Raw genomic sequence first — 13,277 nt, 5'->3', positions numbered from 1 at the left:
TTAAACCTTAAAGTAGACCCCCAGGGTCACACTTCCTCTCACAGGGACACATTTCCTAATCCTTTCAAAAAGTTCTACTCCCTGGTGACCAGTCATTTAAATCTGTGACCCTATGGGGATCATTCTTATTCAAACCACCATAAGAATGCTGTTAAATATTAACTTCTTTTTCTGAAAATAAAAGTCCCTCACTTTTAAATTGTTCTACTGCATTTTGAGATTATACAGTTAAAGATGTAAATAGCATATTTTTTTATCTGTGGTACAAATAATTTTTAATGTCAGAGAAGCTGTTTTTATAGATATATGCAGGGTTATTTCCCATGTTTAAAGTTTTTAACTAAAAAAACTTGATAAAAGTACAGTTTTCTTGATATGGAATAGTATTCCTTTTTCCTTCTGGTTTAGTGGTTTTTTTCTTAGCTTTACTGTTGTGGGAGCTCTATTCGATTAGCCAATGATATTTGGAATGACTACCCACATAAGTGTGATTTTCTTTGATAAGTGACTGGTTAAGAATGGAGGTCAGGAGGCCGCATAGCTCTTTCTAGCTTGGATGTGGAATGCTTCTGACTCACCATTTGGTGACCTGGTCTGGAGCTTTCTCCATCCTTCCATGGTAGATGAACAGACAACAGTGTAGCTTCCCACTGTGTCTGTGAGTGTTTTCCCTATTTATTCCTTAATAAATAAATTTTTTCCCCAAGCATCCATGTATTTCTCACTATACTTTATTTTTGAAGTTTGAATACACTTGGGTTTTCTTTCATGGGTGTAAGCAGTCTTGTCCCATTGAACAATCACTAGCAATACTTCATGGAATAGTTTTCAGTCTATGTTTTGTCCTTACACTGGGATTTAAAAATTAATGACCAGGCACTGTGGTACATACATGTTTCTAATCTCAACACCCAGGAGGCAGAGAAGGCAGGTAGATCTCTGAGTTTGAGACAAGCCTGGTCTGCATAATAAGTTCCAGGACAGCAAGAGACCCTTATCTCAAATTTTTAAATGAATAAGTCATAAAAATAATGGATCTTATTTTTTTTTTAAGTTTTGGAAAAATTAAGGATAGGGTTTTCAATTAGCCAGCCCCATGTATAATTTCATCCATGTTAGCATCCAGTTTTATATGATACATTTGTTCACATTAATGAACCAGTGCTGATGCAATAAAGGTATGCATTATTATTTGTTCTGCATTTTACCAAGTTTCCAAAGTACATACTGTTATTTTTCTGCCCCAGTAACCTATCCAGGATACCACAGCACATGTAGTCATCATATTCCTTAGATTTGTTTTATCTGTGATAGTATCCAAAACTTTCCTTGTCTATGGTACCTACCCTTGACAGTTTTGATGACTACTAGAAAAGAGTATTGTAAGCTAGTTTTCTGTTGAAATGTATCTGATGTTTCCCTCCTGAGCCAGATTGGGTTTCCGTGTGATTTGGGACTGAATATTATTTTAGCATATCCTGGCTCGGATCATACCACGTGATATATATCTGTTGGTGGTGGGTGTAATGCAGTGTGCTAGGAAATCATCATATGCTGTTTGCCCTTGTAGAAAAGGGCCTGCTTATTGAAGACTTATTTCATAGGTTTCCCAGGATTCTCTGTCCTAGGGCAAGATGACCCCACTTCCAGTAGATAGACTGGAGAACAGCAAATAGCTAAGGGTAAAAATATCAAAACCGTGAGAAGATCCAGAGCAGTGGTTCTCAACCTTCCTAATGCTGCAACCCTTTAATACAGTTTCTCTTTTGTGCTGACCACTGACCAATCATAAAATTATTTTGTTGCTACTTTATAATTGTAATTTTGCTACTGCTAAAAATTGTAATTTAAATATCTAATATGCAGGATATCTGATATGCAAAACCGAAGGAGTCTTAACCCACAGGTTAAGAATCACTGATCTAGGGGAAAAACATTTTTAACAGAGGTACCTCGTTTATTGCATACTATTAAAATGCCTGCAGTGGACCTGAGAAGGGCAAGACAGAGCTCATCAATGGAGAGATCACTTTGCTCTGCCTGAAACTCTCATCAGGAACCCCAGTGTGACTGTCTCAGCAGGGCTTCCCCAGTCATTCTGCTGAATGTCTAGTCTCCTGATTTGATGCAGCTTCTCTTGTGCCTTCTCTCATAGAGGCTCTAATCTTTACTGACAGATGTTGTAGGATCCCAATTTGCTGATCTTTTGCTATTTGCTATTTCTATCTACTACTTGTTAATTGTTCTTTTACTCAACTTGGTAAATAGATAATGAGCTCACTTATTTCAAACTGAAATTCTGCCTTTTGAAGTCCAGTTTCCATATAGAATGGTGAACTTGTTCTAAGGTTTTGAGATGCTGCAGTGGAAATACCATCCCATCTCAAGCAGTTTCACTTGATAGATGTTGTCATGGGAAGCAAACAGGTATATACTCCTCACTAAGAGTAAAACATGGTGTGTTTTCCTTGGATTTATTTTGCCTGTGGGAGATCTGTGTGTTATCCCACTTTGTTAATATAGCATTTTTTTTCTGTAAGTGTGGTTTTAAAAATGTTTCATTTTATACCGTGCAAAAAATTTAGTGCTGTATTTTGTTGTTCAGATTGTCCCAGGTTTGGCCATTGGGCCACAGCAGGCTAATTTAGTTGTCTGTTTTGTTACCCCTAGCAACCACTTCCTTCTGGTACCACTTGGTAGTCCATGGCCATCCTTGCTACTTTTTCCTTGCTTACAGAGTTACCTCTTCTTCCAGAGGCAGTGCCCCAACTATGTAGCAGACAGAAGATAGAAGGCTGTCCTTTCTTAACATTCAACTCAGGTTCACTAATCCTTACTCTTCAAAAGCTCTCTTTCAAAAAGGCCATGGTTGATAATTTGACCTTATCTTATTTTCATGTCTTAAACTTGGATCCATGTAGTTTATTGGTATATCCGTTTCTGTATCTCAGTGGCTGGAAATTTGTCATCATGTTGAAGAATAATGGTTAATTTAGGTTGTTGTTCTTTAAATGGAAAGTGTTACATATTTTTATGGATAAATGAAAATTTCCTCTTGCCATTATACCTGAAATACTGAAATTTTGTGTACAAATTACAGTATTGATTGAAAATTTGTGGTCTTTGTAAGATAATGAGAAAGCTCTTCATACTTTAAAAAAAATCCTTTTGTCTACTCCATAAGCAGCATTACTTTAAAAACAGGCTAAATTCTTAGAATAAGAGTGTTAACAAGGGAAAGGAAGAAGCAGATTTGATTTTCAGTAGACACTCATACAGTTGTGACTGGGCTGTTTCTGGTGTTCACTGCTGAACTCGCTGTAGGGCCTCTGGCCTCCACGGCAGCATTCCAGAATCAAGGCCAGGACTTAGAGAAGGCTTGAATGCTTATTTTGTTTGTCACAATAAAGAAGCCTGGCAGACAATGAAATATGCAGAAGGGGAATCACGCTAACTTCGGATTCCCTGTGAGATAGCTGCTGGACTTTCAGTGGGCCCATCATGCCTTGCTCCTCCGTGGTAGAATAGGGGAGAGAAAGAGACAGAAGTCAAGGTCCTCCACCAATATATGGCTGCTTGATAGAAGGATATTAATGAGGTTCTTCTATATATATGTCTTTGTCTAGCAACAGATATACAAATCCATAGGGGACAGAACATACACACACACAAACACACACACACACACACACACACACACACACACACACGCCTCCCTCTGGATTTTTTAAAGACTTTTTTCTTTTAACTTGTGTGTATGCATATATTTCCATGTATAGATAAGTGTATGCGAATACCAAATGCCTGTAGAGATCAAAAGATTGTGTCTAATCCCTTGGAGCTAGAGTTGTAGGTGGCTGTGAGCCACCTTAATAGGTGCTGGGAACTGAGCTCAGGTTGCTGCAAAGGTAGCAATGCTCTTAACCACAAAGTCCCCTTCAGGATTTTTTCTTTTTTACTAAAATGATTATAATGAAATAATTCTTGATTTTTACCACAGCTGTATTCCTAAAGTTATGCCATGAGATCACAATAGGTCTTTGGTCATGCTGCTGCTGATTTCTTGCTTTTTCTGGTATTCTGGATTATTCGCAGTTCCTGTAGTTGTTACTTTTTCTGGTATTCTGGATTATTGGCAGTTCCTATAGTTGTTACTTTGAAAGCAACCACTTTTAATTTTTCTACATTCTACTCTAATTGTTTATTGACCTTTTCTAATTTTTTATGCTCTGTAATAGTAAACAAACACAATTTTGACCCAATTCTTTGTTCTTTCAAGTCCAGTCATTTATTTGTAGCTACATCTATTTGTATGCTTCTCAAATATACAGGAAGTATTTTCAATTCATTCCTGCACTACACACTTTGTAGATATTTCAAGTTCAATTCCAATGACACATTAAATATTACTTTTAAAATTTATATTATTGCTAATGTCCGGCATTATTAGGATACTACTTCTTTTTCTATTGCTTCTTGAATTTTTTTGAAATTATAAATATATAATAATTATATCATTTCCTCTTTCCTATTCTTTCCTCCAAACCCTCCCTTGCTTTTTTTCAAAACTATGGCCTTTATTATCCATCATTCTTCATATACTTATATTGTTGAATACAGTCTCAACATTGTCAACATCTTATTGAACATATAACCTCTAAATTTACTTTTCTTTGTACCCGCAGTGTGTGTTGCATAATTAGTAATAAGGTTTGTTGTGTATGATGACATATTCTTTTCATTACCTTATCTTTTCCTGTTTCTAATAGTAGGAAGGCTTCCAAAATAGTTTTTCTTATCACTAAGCAATTATTTGATTTCTATAATTGAGGAGTACTTGAATAAAACTTGTGGATTCTCACCAGCTTGATTGCATTCTTTGTAATATATAAAGTTCATCATAGGACGTTAGAGGCAACTCATTCTCAAGTCACATCCCAGCTTCAAGAACCTGTTTGTTCTTGAACTTTCCTTCCAATAAAGTTCAGAAAATAGCATTACCAATGTTTTCTTTAGTGTTGTCTGAATACTTGAATAAACGTACATGGTATTGTTTGTGATAACATATATATAGTTTTACATTAGAAAGATCAAAGTGAGTTGGGATGTAATAAAAATAATAACACAAATGAGTGTGAATGAGTGTGATAGCACACACCAGCACCCCTGAGTGACATCAGTTCCGGACAATGGTAGGGGAGTATAAAACCAGCAGCTATCAGACTCTGCCATATCAGCACTGGATATTTCTTTTTTTTTCCTATGAAGTTTTTCTATTTTCATTTTTCAAACAATCTTTTTTTTTTTATTTTACATGCCAATCCCAGTTCACCCTCCCTTACCTCCTCCCTCTTCTCCCACCTTCTGCCCACTCCATCCCCATTCATTCCTCAGAGAGGGTTAGGCCTCCCATGGGGAATCAACAAAGTCTTTCATATCATTTTGAGGTAGGACCAAGGCCCACCCCCCTGTATCTAGGCTCAGCAAGGTATCCCTCCATAGACAGTGAGCTCCTAAAAGCTTGTTTATGCAGTCCCACTATTGCCTAGGGTCTTTCACTTCTTTGGTTAGTGTTACCCCAAGATATTTTATATTATTTGTGGCTATTGTGAAGGGTGATGTTTCTCTGATTTCACTTTCAGGTTCTTTATCATTTGTATATAGGAGGGCTCCTAATTTTTTTTGAGTTGATCTTATGTCCTGTCACATTACTAAATGTATTTATTAGCTATAGGAGTTCCTTGGTAAAGTTTTTGAGATTAATTATATATACTATCACATCATTTGCAAATAGCAAATGTTTGGCTTCTTCCTTTCTAATTTGAATCCCCTTGATCTTCTTTTGCTGTCTTATTGCTATAGCCAGAACTTCAAGAACTATGTTGAGAACTATGAGAGAGTGGACAGCCTTGTCTTGTTCCTGATTTTAGGGGAGTTGTTTTGAGTGTCTCTCCATTTAATTTAAACAGGCACTACTGTTGTCTGTTGGCTTGCTATATATTGCTTTTATTATGTTTATATATGTTTATTGTATCCCTGATGTCTTCAAGACTTTTATCATGAAGTGGTGTTGGATTTTGTCAAATGCTTTTTCAGCATCTCATGAGATGATCATATGGTTTTTTCTTTCAGTTTGTTTATATGGTAGATTACATTGATAGATTTTTGTATGTTGAACTATCTGTGCATCTCTGGGATGAAGCCAAGTTGCTCATGGTGGATTATTTTTTTTATGTGTTCTTGGATTCAGTTTGATAGTATTTTGTAAATGTACCACATATATTTATCCAGTTTTCAGTTAAGGGGCATCTAGGTTGTTTCCAGGTAATAATGCTGCTATGAACATAGTTGAGCATGCGCCCTTTTGGTATGAGTTTGCATGATTTGGGTATATGTCCAAGAATGGTATTACTGGGTCTTGAAGTAGGTTGATTCCCAATTTTCTGAGAAACCATCATACTGATTTCCAAAGTGGCTGTTCAAGTTTGCACTCCCACCAGCAATGGATGAGTGTTCCTTCCCCCTTACTCCACATCCTCTCCTACATAAGCTGTCATCAGGGTTTTTTATCTTAGCCATTCTTCCAGGTGCAAGATAGTATTTCAGAGTTTTTTTATTTTTATACCCTGATGGCTAAGGATGTTGAACAATTTCTTAAGTGTTTTTTGGCCATTTGAGAGTCCTTTGTTGAGATATCTCTGTTTAAATCTGTACCCCATTTTTAAATTGAATTATCTGGTATTTTGATATCTAGTTCTTTGTATATTTTGGAGATCAACTCTCTCTCCGATGTGATGTTGTTGAAGCTCCTTTCCCATTCTGTAGGCTGCGGTTTTATCTTATTGAACATGTCCTTTGACTTCCACAAGTCTCAGTTTCAGGAGGTCCCATTTATTAATTGTTGCTCTTAGTGTCTGTGTTACTGCATTACTGGTATTATATTCCGGAAGTGGTCTCTTGTGCCAATGCTGGATCTTTACTAAGGTTGAGTATTCATAATAAAAGCATTTATTCCCTTCAAAAAAAAGTTTTCTTTTATTGTGAACTCTTTTCATTATACCTTCCTCAGAGAAATGATGTGTGAGAGACAGACATTCTGAACAAAGTACGCCTTGTTGATAAACAATCTCTTCAGAAAGGAAGGTTTGCTAGAGTAACCGTCATTGCAGTCCTCCTTTGTGTACATGGGGCTTATGATACAGACACAGATGATAAGTGGGGACTGTTTATCTTCGTGTGTGTTTTACCCTTTTTCTTTTCTTTTAGGAAATTTGAAATATTGCCTTGTGATTCTTAATCAGCCTTTGGACACATGCTTTCGTCATCTTTGGAAAAAAGGTAATCTTAATTCGCATTGAATTAACATGACTGGCACCCAATTCCATATACCCCCCAAAACAAATAGACAAGCCCCTGAAAAAACTAAACAGGCAAACAAATAAATCAAAAGAGAATAAAGCAGCACACCCAGTTCATAAAAACATAAAACCAGAAACTGTATGATATATAAATAATGACCAATAAGACAAAAACATGCCCAAACAAAGCAATATGAGACAAAAGCTCTATAGAAATAACATTGAGTTTGGTTTGTCTTAGCCATCTACTGCTCGTCATGGGACCTACATTTAAGTGTGATTAATACACACAGTGAGCCTCCACTGGTGAAAGTTTGTTTTTCCTTTGTGAGCAGATGCCAACTGAAGATACCTTTTTGGTTAGGGATGAAAGCTTGTATCTTCTTATACCTCTTAGTGCTGGGACCCCATCTGGTTTAAACCTATGTAAGTCCTATGCATTCTTTCTTTCTTTTTAATTTAAAAAGATTAAAATATAATTGCATCTTTTTTACCTTTTACCTTCAACCTCTTTCAAGCCAACTTCCCTTCTAATTCATGACTTCTTTTTCTTTATTGCATATTGAATCTTAGCCCACTCTAGTGTACATTGTACTCCCCTCAGGCCATTTCCACAGCCTTTCCAATGCAATGACCCCTTATATTAGATCCCAGTAGCCTGGCCTGGCTTCATTCTGGAAATCTTAAAGTTATTCACTGGGCTTCTTCTGTCCAGGTGTTGTTTTCTTATAGACTTTCTCTGCCCAAGGCTTGAAGCTTTCGGCAATTTCTTTCTCATGAAAGAAACTTCCCTGGGAACTGCCTCACACCTTGTCCTCTTTCTCTCAGCTAGTACAGGGCAGGTAGCAGTGTTTCGTTTCCAGCTCAAATGTACACAACTAGATACTTCTGACGTTCCAGTCTCTGAATTCTTTGCATCAGAACTTGCTACTGTACTGGCATGTGGTGGACTATCAAAGAACGTTCCTCATCCCTTTCTGCTCATGCACACCTGCATCATGTCATTTGTGTGTTTCACAGTGTATGTCATTCCTTGCTTTTGTGTTTCTTTGTGTTCCCGACTGTTCATGCAATGGGAATGATTACTTAGTATTTAATTACATATGGTATTCAGAAACTTTATTGTTTTCATTCAACTACCTATGCCAAATAATATCTTATACTTAATTTGACTGCTACCAAATCATGGTTGTGTATCATTGCTCTACAATATTAATTTAGTAAAATTAATTTAGTAAAATGTAAGCCATGTAAATTCATAGTCCGAGAGCTAATATCCTAATAAAAGTTACGCTTAGCATTGTATAGTAATCCTAAAGCGATATTTTTTGATCAATGTTTTTTTATTGATATTTATTGAGCTCTACATTTTTCTCTGCTCTTCTCCCTGCCTCTCCCCTCCCCCTTCAACCCTCCCCAAGGTCCCCATGCTCCCAATTTGCTCAGGAAATGATATTTTTTAGAAAAGCTTATTTGTTTGTTTGTTTAAGGATAAAAAGGAGGATGTTAGGAAAGAACTGGCTTCACAGAGTTGTCCATGGACCTCCACATGTATACTGTGGCATGTGTCCTCCAGATCTAATGAGCAAATAAACAATCAATGGCCACTGAGGGAGCAAGAATTGGTTTTCTTGAGGGACAAGTTCCCTGATAGACTATATAGTCCCAAATGGTCAGCTTAAACATATGTACATATATGGAATAAATGCAGAAGAATCAGGATATAAATATTGAAAGTTATACAATATTTTAAAGGAAAATGTATTCAAAAAGGTTACTGTATTTCAGATGTTACTATTAAGAAAGTGAAAAGAGACCCACAAATGGAAAGAATTATTTGCCAACTTTGTGTCTGAGTGGGACAGTGTCTTAGTTACTTTTCTGTTGCTGTTACCCGGGCAATTTATAGAAGAAAGAGTTTATTGAAGACATAGTTTCAGAGGTGAGTCCTTGGCCAGGATGGCTGGGAGCATGGCAGCAGGCAGGTAGACTTAACGCTGAAGCCATGGGAGTTATTTAAGAGCTCACGTCTTGAGACAGTAACCATAGACAGAGACAGAAAGAGAGACAGAGAAAGCTAACTGGAAATGGTGTGGGATTTTCAAACCTCAGAGCCCACGCTTCTCCAAGAAAGCTGTAGCTAGTAATCCTTAGAAGCAGTTGTACCAACTGAGTACCCAGTATTCAAATTCTGAGCAGAGTGGGCCATTTTATTCAAACTTACACAGATGAACACATGCCTAGGGCATATGAAGAACTCTAACAGTTGAATAATGAAAGTAAGATGTGAACCAATTTAAAAAAAACTTAACAAAGAATCTGAGTAGACATTTACCATGGAAAAAATGCAAATGCCCAACTTGTTCATGCTCATGAAAAGATGGTCAGCATTGTGGAAGTCTGAATGGCTGTGAGATACCTTGTCACACATACTAAATTCTGTTGAGAATAAGAGCTGGAGATTGTTGAAAAGTCAGCACTGATATACACTGCTGATAGAAATTTCAGTGGTGGAGTAACTTTTGGAAACCACCTGAAAGTTCCTTAGAGCTATCGCTTGACCTATTTCTATTCCAAGATTCAAGCACAAGAGAAATGAGAGTCCATGTTCACATGAACATCCATATTGTTCAACTACAATAAAACAATGAGGCACCAATATGTAAAAAATTGATGAAACTTGAACGTAGTCGTCTAAGTGAGGGAATTCAGGCACAAAAGATACCTTACAACTCAATTACAATTAAATACCCCAAACTATCAAATCTACAGAGATAGGAAATACATTCATGCATGCTTAAGACCATGGGTGGGGAATTAGAGAGTAATTTGTTACTATCATGTTGATAAATATTCATAAGTGCACATTTTTTTTATTGAAAAAAAAATTTCCGCCTCCTCCCAGCCTCCCTTTTCCCTCCCCCTCCTCCCACTCCTCTCCCCCTCCCCCCACTCCTCTCCCCTTCCCTCTCCAGTCTGAAGAGCAGTCAGGATTCCCTGCTTTGTGGAAAGTCCAAAGTCCTCCCCCCTCCATCCTGGTCTAGGAAGGTAAGCATCCAAACTGGCTAGGCTCCCAGAAAGCCAGAACATGAAGTAGGATCAAAACCCAGTGCCATTGTCCTTGGCTTCTCAGCAGCCCTCATTGTCTGCCATATTCAGAGAGTCCGGTTTTATCCCATGCTTTTTCAGTCACAGTCCAGCTGGCCTTGGTGAGCTCCCAATAGATCAGCCCCACTGTCTCAGTGGGTGGGTGCACCCCTTGTGGTCCTGACTTCCTTGCTCATGTTCTCCCTCCTTCTGCTCCTCAATGGGACATTGGAAGCTCAGTCCGGTGCTCCAGTGTGGGTCTCTATCTCTATTTCCATCCATCACCAGATGAAGGTTCTATGGTGATGTGCAAGATATTCATCAGTATGGCTATAGGATAGGGTCATATCAGGTTCCCTATCCTCAGCTGCCCCAGGAACTAATTGGGGACATTTCCTGGGCACCTGGGAGCCCCTCTATGTCCAAGTTTCTTGCCTACCCTAAGATGGCTCCCTTAATTAAGATATGTGCGTCCCTGCTCCCCTATCTAACCTTCCTTTATCCTAATCATCCTGTTTCCCCAAGTTCCCCCCATCCTCCCCTTCTCACTTTTCTCTCCCCATCTCCCCTTACCCCCCTCCCACCCCACCCTCAAGATCTCAATTTTTTTGCCCGGCAATCTTGTCTATTTCCCATAACCCGGAGGATAGCTATATGTTTTTTTTGGGTTCACCTTCTTATTTAGCTTCTTTAGGATATCCAATTATAGACTCGCTGACCTTTATTTATGGCTAGAACCCAATTATGAGTGAGTACATCCCATGTTTATCTTTTTGAGTCTGGGTTACCTCACTCAGGATAGTGTTTTCTATTTCCATCCATTTGCATGCAAAATTCGAAAAGTCATTGTTTTTTTTTTACCATTGAGAAGTACTCTAATGTGTATATATTCCACACTTTCTTCATCCATTCTTCCACTGAAGGACATCTAGGTTGTTTCCAGGCTCTGGCAATTACAAATAATGCTGCTATGAACATAGTTGAACAATTGCCCTTGTCATATGATTGGGCATCTCTTGGGTATATTCCCAAGAGTGCCATTGCTGGGTCCAGGGGTAGGTTGATCCTGAATTTCCTGAGAAACCGCCACACTGCTTTCCAAAGTGGTTGCACAAGTTTGCATTCCCACCAGCAATGGATGAGTGTACCCCTTCCTCCACAACCTCTCCAGCAAAGGCTATCATTGGTGTTTTTGATTTTAGCCATTCTGACAGGTGTAAGATGATATCTCAAAGTTGTTTTGATTTGCATTTCCCTGATTGCTAAGGAGGTTGAGCATGACTTTAATTGTCTTTTGGCCATTTGAACTTCTTCTGTTGAGAATTCTCTGTTCAGATCAGTGCCCCATTTTTTAAATTGGGTTAATTAGCATTTTAAAATCTAGTTTCTTGAGTTCTTTATATATTTTGGAAATCAGACCTTTGTCTGTTGCGGGGTTGGTGAAGATCTTCTCCCAGTCAGTGGGTTGCCTTTTTGTCTTAGTGACAGTGTCCTTTGCTTTACAGAAGCTTCTCAGTTTCAGTAGGTCCCATTTATTCAATGTTGCCCTTAATGTCTGTGCTGCTGGGGTTATACCTAGGAAGCGATCGCCTGTGCCCATATGTTGTAGGTTACTTCCCACTTTCTCTTCTATCAGGTTCAGTGTGTTCAGATTGATATTGAGGTCTTTAATCCATTTGGACTTGAGTTTTGTGCATGGTGATAGATATGGGTCTATTTTCATTTTTCTACAGGTTGACATCCAGTTGTGTCAGCACCATTTGTTGAAGACAGTTGCACATTTTTTTAATTTTCTAAAAAGTTGGATCATATGCCTCAGTGTGTTTTATATATATGAATTATATTTTAGTAGGGTGTTCAAAAACAGGCAGTAGGCAGTAAAGCATGGTGTAATCTCTTCTAGTCTTTCATAACAGTGAGATGATCACATCCTTATGAGAGTTAGCATATCATGGTTTGAAGACTCTGTCTTCATTTTTGGGGATACTCTTGCAGCAAATTTCTCAAATCTATCATGTAGCAGAGAACTTTGGACTCGGATGGTATGGAGAGGTGATCTGAAATACATATTTCCGATAGATTTCTTTACTGATTTATTTATTTATTCCTTAAATAATACTGTTCTTGTGTAATTTGCAAACCAGTGCTTTAGATTTGAAGAGGACATAGTTTAATTCTTATTTTAAGCACACCTCTTACTAGCTGCTAAGATTGTAGCTCAACTAAAATTCCAAAGAACACTAGAAATTATCTGTCTCTTATGCAAGAGAAAATAACATTCGTAATATTATATTTGAAATGTTCTCTTTTGTTTTCTGAATACTTCCTTCACCCCCTCTTCATATAAAGTTTGGTGCTTCACTGTCAAATTTTATTTACTATCTAGTGGTCATGGTTCTTTAACATTTACAGTAATTAATTACTCCTTTGGGAATATTCTTGGAACACTAAAAAGTCTAGTACTGCCTGAAAGAAAATACTTGATACAGAAGATCACATTTTTTTTTCATAGCATGATGGATTTAGGAAGCTAGGTAGAAATGTCTATCGTTACTGGTTTTTGTGTACTTCCCGAATCTTAATATTTATTGTTTTAATTCTCAGATCAAAGAGTTACTTTAGTTTACTTTAATTAGACCATTCTTGTTTGAAATATTTTTTGCTAAGGGTAATATTTCTGTGGAAGAGTGTGAGAGGCATTCATTATGAGCATTAAAATCTTAATTAAAGAAACTAAATTCTGAGGAAGTTTATCTTCTTGATTTAAACAAAATGTTTCAAGAAAAGGAAATATCCTTAGGAGCCTGCCACTACGAAGTCCTTAAGCCTCTT

At 37.6% G+C, this 13,277-nt stretch overlaps 1 protein-coding gene across 3 annotated transcripts in view; it reads left to right on the top strand.

Moving 5' to 3' along the window:
- Window positions 1–13,277, top strand: part of Tpk1 (thiamin pyrophosphokinase 1) — a 361,699-nt gene that overhangs the window by 52,870 nt on the left and 295,552 nt on the right. For 2 of the 3 annotated variants that reach the window (XM_075953689.1, XM_075953687.1), the window contains exon 3: window positions 7,267–7,338. The exons of the other annotated variant lie outside the window; for it this stretch is intronic. In XM_075953689.1, coding sequence (XP_075809804.1) covers window positions 7,267–7,338 — 72 coding nt within the window. The remainder of the gene's footprint in view (window positions 1–7,266; window positions 7,339–13,277) is intronic. 3 annotated transcript variants of the gene reach the window in all.

This window comes from Microtus pennsylvanicus, chromosome 19 (genome assembly GCF_037038515.1).
Source record: "Microtus pennsylvanicus isolate mMicPen1 chromosome 19, mMicPen1.hap1, whole genome shotgun sequence".
NCBI lineage: Eukaryota > Metazoa > Chordata > Mammalia > Rodentia > Cricetidae > Microtus > Microtus pennsylvanicus.
The sequence above is the reverse complement of the archived record's forward strand: the minus strand, read 5'-3'. Positions and strand labels throughout refer to the sequence as shown.